This window comes from Saccostrea echinata, unplaced genomic scaffold, assembly GCF_033153115.1.
Source record: "Saccostrea echinata isolate AGI-Se365-2 ecotype Australia unplaced genomic scaffold, CSIRO_AGI_Sech_v1 ptg000054l, whole genome shotgun sequence".
Taxonomy (NCBI): Eukaryota; Metazoa; Mollusca; class Bivalvia; order Ostreida; family Ostreidae; genus Saccostrea; species Saccostrea echinata.
Window position 1 is genome coordinate 62,805,001 of NW_026889803.1, and position 12,828 is coordinate 62,817,828.

Sequence of the window (12,828 nt, forward strand, 5' to 3'; positions counted from 1 at the left end):
CAACCCAGTTTATCACCTTTAGGTTATAAAATGGGTAGCTATTAAATTCATTCCTTATAATTTAATTTTCATTCATTTAGTGTAAAAAAAAGAAGATTGCCCTTAAAAAATTACTTCAAATTGTACAAAATTGAAATGTAAAGTCAGGCTTATCGATATACATTTTTGACACAAGTCATTGTGACGTAGGCAACCCAATTTTTGATACATGTATGAAGTAAATTTTCATCCAATCAAATACTGCATTATAACCAGAATTAAATTATACCATATATACTTGCCTATAAGTCGGGTTGCCTATAAGTCGGTTGTATTTTTGAAGCTTATAATAGAGGGATTGACATTCTAAAATACCAATATTTTTATAACTCGCCTATAAGTCGGACATAGAGTTTTGGACCAAAGTTTAACTCCCAAAAATCTGACTTATAGGCGAGTACATACGGTAATTGTAAATTAACACAAGACTTTTGTTACCAAATTTACACATTTTGGGAACCTCTCGCAGAGAGGCGTAAAGTAGGAAAACTAAATACATGTACCATGTTTAAAGTACATCACAGTTTGGTACCTGATTATTTAAAAAAGTATTTTTCCCTCAAAAAGGAGTGTTGAATCAAATTACAACACACGTGATCGAGATGACTATTCCTAGATGCAGACTCGAAATATTTAAGAAATCTTTTGTTCCTGATACAGTAAACCAATGGAATAGTTTAAGTATTACCACAAGAAACAGCTCAACTTTTAGTAGTTTTAAAAACAATATACATAAAAAAAACCCAGCAGACCCCCTCCTTATTTCTGTTATGGTAACAGACGACTTAATATCATACATACTAAACTACGACACAATTGTATTTTAAATTATGATCTTTATAAAAGAAACATTATTGAGAGTCCTAATTGTTCATGTGGTACACCAGAAGACCCATATCATTTCTTCTATGTATGTAATAAATATCAACATGCTAGAGAGGAACTATTTAGAAACCTACTGTGTCTTACTAAACCAAACACTAAATTGAATATTATTGATTGTCACCTACTTCTGTGGGGAGATGAGTCACAAAATGACTTGAAATCAATAAATATATTTTTCAATCTGTTCAAAAATTTATAAGAGATTCTGGCAGATTCAATTAATTATTACAGCCTTACACTAAAACTCTAGTTAGTTATATATTTATCATGTAATGAATGTATGTTTAAAACAAACATGTTTTTTTATCAATATTTTTGTTTTCTATATATAGACATTGACAGTTGTAGCCATTTATGGTGAGAACCTCGTAAGTTGTTAGAACTTGTGTTCAAACCATTTGTATATCTTTTATACAATAAAATATGTTCAAACAAACATTTTTTGTTAAAGAATGATTAATAATTGAGTGATATATAATTACAGGTATAATTATATGATTATCCTAATGCTTTGATCCACTCACATCCTGTTTGTCAATAAAGCCAACAAGATCATCACCTTCTAAATCATTCATGTGACAATTAGCCAATAAGATAATCATCTTTTAAACCAATCATGTGACAACTAGCCAATAAGATCATCACCTTCTAAACCATTTATGTGTGACTAGCCAATAAGATCATCACCTTCTAAACCATTCATGTGTGACTAGCCAATAAGATCATCACCTTCTAAACCATTCATGTGTGACTAGCCAATGAGATCATCACCTTCTAAACTATTCATGTGACAACTAGACAATATTAAGATCATCACCTTCTACACCAATCATGTGACAACTAGCCAATAAGATAATCATCTTCTAAACCAATCATGTGTGACACTTAGCCAATAAGATCATTGTCTTCTGAACCATTCATGTGACAACTAACCAATGAGATCATCACCTTCTATACCAGTCATGTGACAACTAGCCAATAAGATAATCACCTTCTAAACCATTCATGATACAACTAGCCAATAAAATCTTCACCTTCTAAACCATTCATGATATAACTAGCCACTAAGATCTCCACCTTCTAAACCATTCATGATACAACTAGCCAATAAGATCTTCACCTTCTTAACCATTCATGATACAACTAGCCAATCAAATCTTCACCTTCTAAACCATTCATGATACAACTAGCCAATAAGATCATCACCTTCTAAACCGTTCATGTGATAACTCACTAATAAGATCATCAGCTCCTGCACCAGTCATGTGTCTATCAGAGTGATTGATAAAACCCATTCAATCCCTCATGTAAACAAGACTATGTACACTGTCACACTGATGAAATTTGACTGTAATAACTAAAACATGCTGAATTGGTGCTTTGAGATGAAAACAAACTGATTCTGTAAGACTGAATCTCATTCTCCTATCTATGATACTAATTGATAATTTCCATTGACTTTTAACGTTTATTTTAGATAAAAGGTCCATCTAACAATATAACTGAACAATGTTATATCCTTTTTGTAACAATCTCTGCGAGTGGATCAAAGGATATAATTTTAATTAGATTTATAAATGGATCATCCTAAAGCTTTCATTTAAAAAAAAAATATTTTCTGATTTTTCAAAATAATTCAATTATTCAATTACAAAAAAGATTTCTTGTATTTTATGGTCCAAGCGAATGAAATAACTGGTAAATATTTTCATTGCTGGGATTGTTTTGATGACACAAAATTTACTGGAAAATAAAACATAGTTTGAATAACTTAATTTGAAATATAATTTTAAGCATCCTACCACCCAGTTATTTTGCCAGGTATTGTCTTGTGGTATGTATCCACAACATGTGTTTATGTCGAATCCAAACTGAGTGACGGGGGACAGCTGGCCTGCTTTACCCACATACTTCTCCATTTTCTTTGATTTCTCCAACAACTCTGAGTTTAGCATATGTAATCTGTGTTTTAAAAAAAAAACTCAGGAATGAAAGAAAATTTAATAAATATCCCCAATAAAAGAGCATAGAAACACTTCTAATAAACTGACAAAAGTTGCTTTTTTGTTGTTTGTTTGTTATTTTTAAACTCTTCCCCTTCAATTAGCTTTCCCAGAGGACTATGTTCACATATGATAAAGAAGAACAAGTCAATCAAATTGTGCAAATGTAAACATGCATATCAGACATATCAATACATATTACACAGCATCAACTGCAAAATTTGCTTCCACAAAATGACTTAATGAAAGCAGCTATATACATGTACAATTAATTCCAAATTTAGATTTTATTAGACAATTATATGTTATACATTTATAACATATAAACCACTTTAAAGATGATATTACATAATGTACCACTACAAGACACTGGATCCTTCATCCTTATAATTATAATGGCATAGCTTCTAAATGATTTTAAACAAACTTTTATTCCTTCACTCAAGAATGCTTTGTGGCAAGTTTTGTCAAAATTGGCCCAGTAATTACTGGAGAGGAATTATAAAAATAATGTCTTAAGGACAATGGACAGACACACAATAGATAAACTTTGATCAGACTTTCAGTTGAGATGAGCTAAATATTTACCTACAAACTCTCAACTCCTTACATACTTACTAAACAAATAAATTGTATGCAGGTAGATCAAAGAATAATTTTAATATTAAGTTGTCATCTGACACATTTATTACATCTACAACTACTTTGAAATACTTATATTGAATAATGAATACATTATAACCACTCTGAACTGCATCATACGAACACCCTACAACCATTATGAACTGTGCCCTATGAACACCCTATTACCTCTCTGAACTGTATCCTATGAACATCCTACAACCACTAAGAACTGTTTGAACAGTCTATTAACACTATGAGCTGTTTGAACAGTCTATTACCTGGCCATTAATTCCCCTAGCTTCCCAGCTTGTGAGGACAAACTGTTTATCTCAACATGTTCCATAATCAAAGCAGAACCTCCTTCTGGTAGGTCTATGACCTAGAAAATAAACTTCTCATTTATGACTGGCTTGGTTTGCAACCTTTAAATTTCAATGGATACCATCGTTTTGGATTACATATTATGCACAATATATATTTTTTGTTTCTTTTATCAAACCATGGTCCATCCTCTCTGGAAGACATGAATTGAACAAACCTAAATCGGCACTACCACTACCTAAGATAGCATCTTAATATCACTTATCATGGTCCTCTTGCTGTTGAAAAGAAATTTTAAAATGTTTTTCTTATATATTTTCAAGTAAAACTCTCGTATCTGTAACTCTAACCTACCCCTGTGGGCCATGACTTGAATAAAATTGAATCTACATTACCTGAGGATGCTTGCCCATTAAAGGTGCTTGGACACAGATTTGAAGTTAATATTTTCTCAAATTTTCTGTATAATTTCATGACTTATATGTTGCTATAGTATTTCATACTAAAATATAATAAAAATCTTATTTCATCTCGAAGTTATCAAAACTTCGAATTTCTTGACGCGTTGGATTTACACATCCTTGCGCTTTCACATATTTTAATTTTATTCTTAATACTTAAGAAAAGTGGCAATTTTGTTGTGCATTAATGAAAAATATTAAAACTATAACCCAGAAAACTCAGAGTAGAAATGTTCGAAAGCAAAACCCAGTCACAGTATTGTAAGTTCGTGCTCAGTCGTGTGTGCAGAGTTTAACAATTGAACACACCCGGTGAATCGTAAACATTAACAATAACAGAGCTCGTGCCCTGTTTACAAAAACAGTTTACGTTTCACGGGTGTGTTCAATTTGTTAAGCTCTGTACACATCAAAGAGCACGGACTGACAATACTGGTGAGCTGGTTTTGCTTTCGAACATTTCTACTCTGATCTTTCTGGATTATAGATGTACTATTTTTCATTAATACATAACAGAATCGCCTCTTTTCTTAAATATTAAGGATAAAGTTAAAATTTGTGTACCAGGGTAAGTGCAATGATGTGTTAATCAAACACGTCCCGGAATTCGTAGTTCCAATAATTTCCAGATAAAATAAGTTTTTAATTATATTTTCGTGTGAAATGCCATTGCAATATATAAGTCGTGATATTATACAGAAAATTTGAGAAAATATTAACTTCAAATCTGTGTCCAAGCACCTTTAATATCCCTACTCATGGCCCTGCTGATATTGAAAAGATTTTTAAATCTATACTATGTGATTAATTAAGCTTTCACAGTTTCACTTAAGTTTACTGATTACAGGCCCAGTGGCTTTTGAGAAGAAAATTGTTTAAAAGATGTCATCAAATTTGTGATTATCTTCTCTTGAAGGAGGGCATGCACCTTCATTTGAATAAACTTGAATCCTCTCAGCCAAGGATGCTTTGAGGTAAGTTTGGTGGAAATTAGCTCATTAGTTCTGGAGAAGAAGTCAAAAATTTAAAAGTTTACAGACCGACAGATGCTGGGCAAAATCTGATCAGAAAAGCTAACTTGAGCTTTCAGCTTAGTTGAGCTAAAAAATCAGATGATGAATGAAGTTAAATTAACTGCCAACTAGAATTTCATTTATTTAAATAAATTATTGAGATGGATAAGACACGAAGGAATTTTACTGGAATTTTAAAAATTTTCCATAATTATATCCAAGTTAGAATTTCTATGATGTACCTTAATTGGTTTTGGAACTTGGATAATTCCTGCTGCATATAAGTATTCCAAACTTCTATATTCCCCATCAAACATCTGTCGAGCCTGTTAATAAGTATAAAACCAAAGATTTTAACTTTATTTAATGACAGGTAACTTAAAAGGTTTAGGACTCTTTGTATAACACTTTATATATTGTTTCTACAATATTAAAAAATTTTGACCTTTGACATCAAATAAAAAAAAATTAGCCCAATTCTTAGTTGAAGGAGAGACATATATGACATTTCAGGAAACAATCTAGACATAATCTACTTCCAATACTCGTTATTTTTCCCCTGGAAAAAATCCACTTTTTTGTTTAAATATCTGCATCCATTACAATGGTAAATATCCTAAAATAGTAAAAATAAAATAAATCTAGGAAAAAAATCTTTAGAGATTAATTTATTTTTTAATTGCATATGATTTATTAATTTGTATCTAAAAAAAATTACACTGTAAATCCTAACTGAAAATGCTCTATAACCCCCAACCAACTGCTCTGAAAATGCCAATTGTCTTTTGGGAGGTGGGGTTGGGGAGGGGATAGATCTCAGGGTCCTTGAATAACTGCTTGAATAACTGGATTTTTTTTTACCTTATTATTTCAGAGAGGGTAATTTCCTCCCTAAAAGTCATATGAATATCTGTGTTTATAACTTTGGTTAAAGATGTAACAGAGTTGAAGGTGACTATGCGTTGTAAATAGTGAGGCCACACTCCTACTAGCACTAGCTAGTGGGTTAACCCTTTAGCTCAGTCGGTAAAGTGTTGGATTTTAAATCCAAGGGTTGTAGGTTCGAGCCACAGTGTGGACACACCTAGCTAATCGGTCATATTGGCACCCAACTACAAAACCCATATGGTGAGTGGTGTTTATAGAGTCTCGTATGAGAGATTTCTCAGGGGTAAGAAATCTCAAGGAAAAGAAGGGGGAAGTGTAACAGAGTTGAAAGTGGCTATGCATTGTATATAGTGAGGCCACGCTCCTACTAGCACTAGCTAGTGGGTTAACCCTTTAGCTCAGTTGGTAGAGCATTGGATTTTAAATCTGAGGGTTGTAGGTTCGAGCCACAGTGTGGTCACACCTAGCTAATCAGTCATAAAGAATTTATAAATGAACTGAGAAATTTACTATTTCTGAATGCTCTCTCTCTCTCTCTCTCTTAAGGGGATGAAGGACACATGGTCACATGACTTTGTTAAACTACGTCATAGTCTCCATTTATATAAGTGCAAAACGTGTAAAGCATCAGTTCCTGTATAAATTTTTGACAATTTTTTTTCTTTAATTACCATCTTATATTAAAAAAAATAAAAAGTTTAACATTCTTGCAAACATTAACAAATTATGAAAAAAGATTGATCCACTCCTCTGTTTTTTTTAAACTGCACGTCCAACAAGTTGGTGACGTCATACACGATCTGCTAGTACAGCAAGATCATACTCGGTGAATACAAGGGCGGTTTTATTATGTAAAAACAGGTCATAATCAGTATATGATGAAGTATTTTGAGAAACGGGGAAAACAGAAATTATTTTGGCATGGCTGATGACGGAAATCTTATGTAGGTATATCTTATTTCGCTTATTTAGCTTACGTGTGACGTCATAGTTGGTTTTTCCCGTACTCGAGAAATGTAAACATGACAAGTTTTTGTCCTGCTTATGTCGTCTTTAACGATGTGCTGTGCAATATTGAGGTCAGCTTCACCATTCGAAATTTTTACAGTTAATCAATAATTTGAAGGACTTGCATTTCAACGTAAATTTAAAAATATTGAATGATAGGATTTTTTGTAAATTACGTTTTTTGTTGTTTAAGTTGTCTTAAAAAGTTCGTAATTTTCCCTATCCAGATGCAGTGTGATAGAGGAAACTTGCCTTTTTGAATTTTAAACCCAATTCATACTCTGAAATATTTTAAAAGATACATGTTCACTTACATATTTTTTATATATGCTTTAAAAATCCAATTATGGACAGAGTAATGAGCCCGGAAACATGGAGAATTAAAACTCCACTTAGATACTGTAGGGCATAATATTTGTCAATCAATATCTCTAAAATAAGATAAGAAACCTAATGATATAACTGCTTTAAGATATGTGGGACATACTTAATAAGAAATATACAAAATATAAAAAAAATTGAATGACAAGTATTTTTTCAGCTAAAGGTCCTTCTTCCCCTTAAATGCAAATATAATTATTTCAAGTTAATTTAACATTTTATATATACATGTACTCTCTACAAGTGACGTATTTTATAACTGTTGATGACAGATACCTCTGATTTGTTGTTGACTTTGACAAATATTTTCTGTCCTGTCCCTGTTTGGTATATCAGTCCTTCGCTAATACACCCTGATCCACCCGTGCCCAAACACTTCAAGTCTTCGTCGTCCAACTCTGCACGCAATAAAGTCTCCATTCCCTACGTGAACAGGTGAAAACAATTACAATTTAATACAATGATTTATGATAGAGTATTAATTTTAAAATTTAATTCGAGCATTCATTGGATAAAGATAATACTGTGTAAATTATTGTTATCATTATTTCTTACTGTCACTTATTACAGATTAAAATAATACAAACTGTATTGTCTGTTTCTCTGCTTGATGTCAATGTAGAGAGAGAGAGAGAAAGAAAGAAAACTATAACGGGAAAAAGGACGAGCAAGCTAAAATTAGAACCAAAGCAGATACGCTTCTAATAATATTCCGATTTCAGCTGTTGACAATCAAGCACTAAACAAACTCCCCCCTCAACGAAATCCGAACCTATATATATATATATATATATATATATATATATATATATATATATATATATATATATATATATATATATATATATATATATATATATATGACTGTCATCATCAGAAAAGGGCCCTAAAGATCAAAATTTCACAAATTGAGTGGTTCCCCCCTCAATAATTTTGCTGATATATAATACTATAGAAAACATAGCTACTATATGCTTGTATCCCCTTAATGATAACGTCTGATGACCTTTTTTTTGTTTTTTTGTTTTTACTTTTCAAAGAATTTTTGGTAGGGCTCCCAAACTGAAAATGTCTGGTTGTGCCCCCCCCCACCCCCAATTTGAAATTGCTTCCTACGGGCCTGAAATGCAGGCCCGTAGGAAGCAATTTCAGTTGCCATACATTTTCAGTTGAGGGGCACTATCAACTACCAAAAATTTCTTGACAAGCAAAAAAAAAAAAAAGAAAGAAAGAAAAAGAAAAAAAAAAGGACATCAGACGTATTTATTGAGGGGGCACAAGCATGTAGTATCTATGTTTTCTAGTTTTCTATAGTAATCTATATATCGGCAAAATTATTGGGGGGGGGGGCACGGCCCCCCGTGCCCCCCCCCCCGGTTCCTACGGCTATGAAATGTACCCCATGTACGAATATCGCTGTAAGGAGATTGGGGGAAATTTTGCAAGTCCAGGCAGAGGGAAAAGAAGACGAAGAGAACGTCCAGGAAAAAATTGTTCCAGATTAAAGGAAGGACTAATGAACATTTTGATGAACATTTGACAGTTCCCCATTTCAGAGATACTGCTTTTTTTCTAGACTCCTTCCTGTAATCGACTGAAATCATTAAAAAGGAAAGAAACCATTTCAGCCATTATTTAATAAGATAAAAATTTTGCGATCTAATCCGTTTTACAATTGAAACATTATTTTGATTTATTTTCATCTTCATTTATTTTATTTTGGATACCCAATGGAGAGTGATTATAAAATTACATTACGATGAACATGTTGTCAGTTAAATCCCTATCAGACACCAAGCACATATATAACACCAACTGTGCATCATACTAACACTCATTTATTTCCGACAATTCTTGTCCCTCTCACGTAACAGCCACCCCCGAAAAAAAAGTTTGCTCATGATACCTATACTTACCTTCTGTGATGGGCTTGACAATATTACAGTCATAAGCATTACTTTATATGTATTTTGAATTCATAGAGATGTTTCATGCTGAAGCATGATAAAGCGTCAAATTATTCATGTTTAAATAAGAAAAAAGATACAGTACTGCACGGGCATTCTGAAAATGAAATGTCATAAAATCTCATGGATATATCATAACATTTGTATTTCTTACTTTTCATTTTCAAACAGATATTTTTTTAACACCCCCCCCCCTCCATTTCAGAGTGGAAATCAATTGGGAGTTCAGACTGTCCTCAGATCATTTGCCTGGGCGTTCATTTCATTTTATCAGTAGCTACACAACTGTATACTGTCTTCCAATTTTGAACTCCCCAAATACATCAAACATTTTTTATCTTATAAAACGAATAAATCTGAACACAAGCTATCCGACAATAGGTCTTGTAATACTTTTAAACACTATTAAGAGAAATGTTTTGTTGTAAAAAGTTTTCTCTACTATACAAGCATTGAAAAATATTCTACAGATTTTATTTAAACATTGCACCTACAGTAGAGATAAAAAAAAAATTGCACCTACAGTAGAGATAAAAAATGTTAACATTAATGAAGAAAAATAAATTTATTTAAATTTGAAAGTTTTTTTTCTACAGTAATAAATTACACGAAAAAATGACATTTTTTTTTTTAACTCATATAGCTGTCCTTTATAAAAGACATAGATACACATTTACATCAGTAATTTTACTGTCAGTCCAAAAATCCAAAGTGAATGCTTTCCGAGGTTTTTTTCTTAGTTGTATCCATTCATTTTTTCAACAAGCTTACGCTTGATCGGGGAATGGCATCAACACTAGATCCCTCTCTCATAATTCGATAGCGATCTTCCTTGGTCAAAGTCGACCCTGAAAGAACAGAAATGAATTATTTGTAACTAGGGAAAAGTGAAATATAAAAGTTAAAAAAAAATGTCCGTCTTTTAAGTCTGACAGAATATAACATACCGAGGATTTTGAACTGTGTTTCGATCTTCTGATACGCCCACTGGATACAAAAAAAGAAAAGATTCGCAACTACAATCATCTTGGTGTTTCCTTTCTTGCACAGTTTGCTTCGAATAACTTGGCAACGTGTTGTCAAAACATGCAGCTTCTTTCGTCTTGGATCGAAAACGTTTCACTGTTGACGTCACAATTGAATATGACGTTGCGCACGGTGTTGGTACACATTGACGTTACGTCAAAATAACGTTATTAAAGTCATAACGTTGTTACAACGTTTTAAACGTTAATTGCATATTTTAGTTGTTTAATGTGAATTTTATTTATTTATTTTTTTTAAAATCTAAATAAAATAACAGAGCACAAACTTTTCAATTTTTGAATCTTCGTTGAAAATATTAAGATGTACACTAAAAATCTTATACTCTTATAAATATTTAATAAATTGTCAGATTTTTATTATGAAATTGTCACAGGCATACATATCCCCATTCATATCCTTGATTCCTCTTTCTATTTCTTTTTTCTCACTTTGTACGCTCAGTCTTGCAAAGAGAAAACACATCAAGTAGCTTTCTCTTTCAACCGTCTCTCCTTCATTTTTTTTTTCCATTAGGTCATTTCAAGTTTTCTATTTCTATCAAACCCCGCATGCGCCTTGGTTTCTGACAATCAAGATCAGAGAAAAGCACAGAAAATCGGTTAATGCGCGGTTCCAGGAAATTTTGCGAGGGGGGGGGGTTCCAACCAATTAAAAAAATATGACTCTAGAAGATTTTGACAGCAAAAAAATTATAACTGAAAATCCCAGGGGGGAGGGGGGTCCGGAACCTCCTTCCTGACCTCCCCCACCTTTTGAATTCTGTCATTTTCTTTCTATATTTTTCTAATATGTTTAATCAGATAATGTACCTAGCATTTACAACCTTGATTTTGCGAAGGAATATATTTTTCTACGATAGAGAAAATGTGTCTTTCTACGAGAAAAGTGGAATTATGAAATCAAAACATTTAAATGATCATGTACTTTTTATGACAACCGCTGTACAAAGTAGGATTTCCCCCATAACCAGCCCCCCCCCCCTCCCCGAAATCTATACTCAGGAATCTTACACTAGAGCTAATTTTCCCCTCTTTCTCTCTCAGAGTAGGTTTTCCCCTGTTTTATCAATGTTTAAATCATATCGACATTGCTAAAGTTTATATAAAAGTCGACTGATTTTTTAATAGAAATATGAGTGTTTTCGCTCAAAAATTTTTCAAAGGATCACTTCTAGTTAAATATATGGCCGATATTGGTTTCAATCTTTAGAAAAAGCTTATCGATATCCGTTCCGGTCCCTGACTTTAGGCCACATGCGTGTAGTTTCTTGTTTTTCATGTATCGTTTTAGTTCTAGTCAACTGTCTTCATATGATCCTATATCGGTATTTACAGAAACATCCTTTATAAGAGGGTCCTTACTTGATGCCTGGGTAATGGCAACGGGACATAAAACCTTAACTGACCTTACCACGTTCTTTTCTAATCTGTAAACCTTCCTCCTGCATTTTTGACATAACATGTCGCCAATGCACACAATTTTCCCGAGGAATGAACTGCATCTACTCTGCATAGCGCAGTATCTCTCCCAATGGCACAACAGTACTATTACACAGAGATGTTCTTGAAAGACAAACACAGCAATTTTTGCTCGGCATGATTTTTTTTTCGTGACACCTGCAGTATCGAGTAACACAAAGTGAATGATTCGTGTCCTCGAACAAAGTGTGCTTACACTGAGGTATAGTTCCGGTTGATTAGTTAAAGAGAATTTTTGATCTGCATTTCCATAAATGTCTTTTATATCAACAGCAAACATATACATTTAAGGAAGAAAATAGAAGTAAAATGAAAAAGCCTGTGTGAAAAATTAAATTCGGGTTTATGAACAGGTGAAAAATTTGAAAATATAAAAGTGTGCCAACAGGTGGATTCGAACCAGGACGCTAAAATTGTCCATGGTGAGAGTCTACGGACTGTCTCTCTGAGCTATACTGACTATGTGAACATACGTCTGACATAAATATAATCCAGTATGATAGAAATAGGTTTTCGCACTTTTTGTAGGTTTTTTACGAATTTCGACCCTAGGGCAGGGGCGCCCCTAAAAAATCTTGTTTTAAATCATTCTTCAGATCAAAATCTATCAAAATTTCATAATTTAAATTAGGGGTAGGCCTGCCCTGAAGGACTTCTATTCCAAAATTTACGCAAAAATTAGTGCTTTAACGGATAATATACTGTCTTAACCA

At 32.9% G+C, this 12,828-nt stretch overlaps 1 protein-coding gene and 1 long non-coding RNA gene across 2 annotated transcripts in view; both read right to left on the reverse strand.

The window, feature by feature from the left end:
* LOC133206087 (ketosamine-3-kinase-like) overlaps window positions 1–8,276 on the reverse strand; it is an 18,416-nt gene extending 10,140 nt beyond the window's left edge. The window contains exons 1-5 of the mRNA XM_061342018.1: window positions 8,211–8,276; window positions 7,900–8,046; window positions 5,589–5,672; window positions 3,830–3,930; window positions 2,727–2,886 (exon numbers count right to left, since the gene is read on the reverse strand). Coding sequence (XP_061198002.1) covers window positions 2,727–2,886; window positions 3,830–3,930; window positions 5,589–5,672; window positions 7,900–8,043 — 489 coding nt within the window. The 5' untranslated portion in view covers window positions 8,044–8,046; window positions 8,211–8,276. The remainder of the gene's footprint in view (window positions 1–2,726; window positions 2,887–3,829; window positions 3,931–5,588; window positions 5,673–7,899; window positions 8,047–8,210) is intronic.
* A 1,864-nt stretch (window positions 8,277–10,140) lies between these two features.
* On the reverse strand, window positions 10,141–10,686 carry LOC133171697 (uncharacterized). The gene is made up of 2 exons (XR_009718849.1): window positions 10,538–10,686; window positions 10,141–10,438 (listed from the first exon to the last, which is right to left on the reverse strand). It is a non-coding gene; the product is annotated as an uncharacterized LOC133171697 (long non-coding RNA).
* Window positions 10,687–12,828: the final 2,142 nt, after the last annotated feature.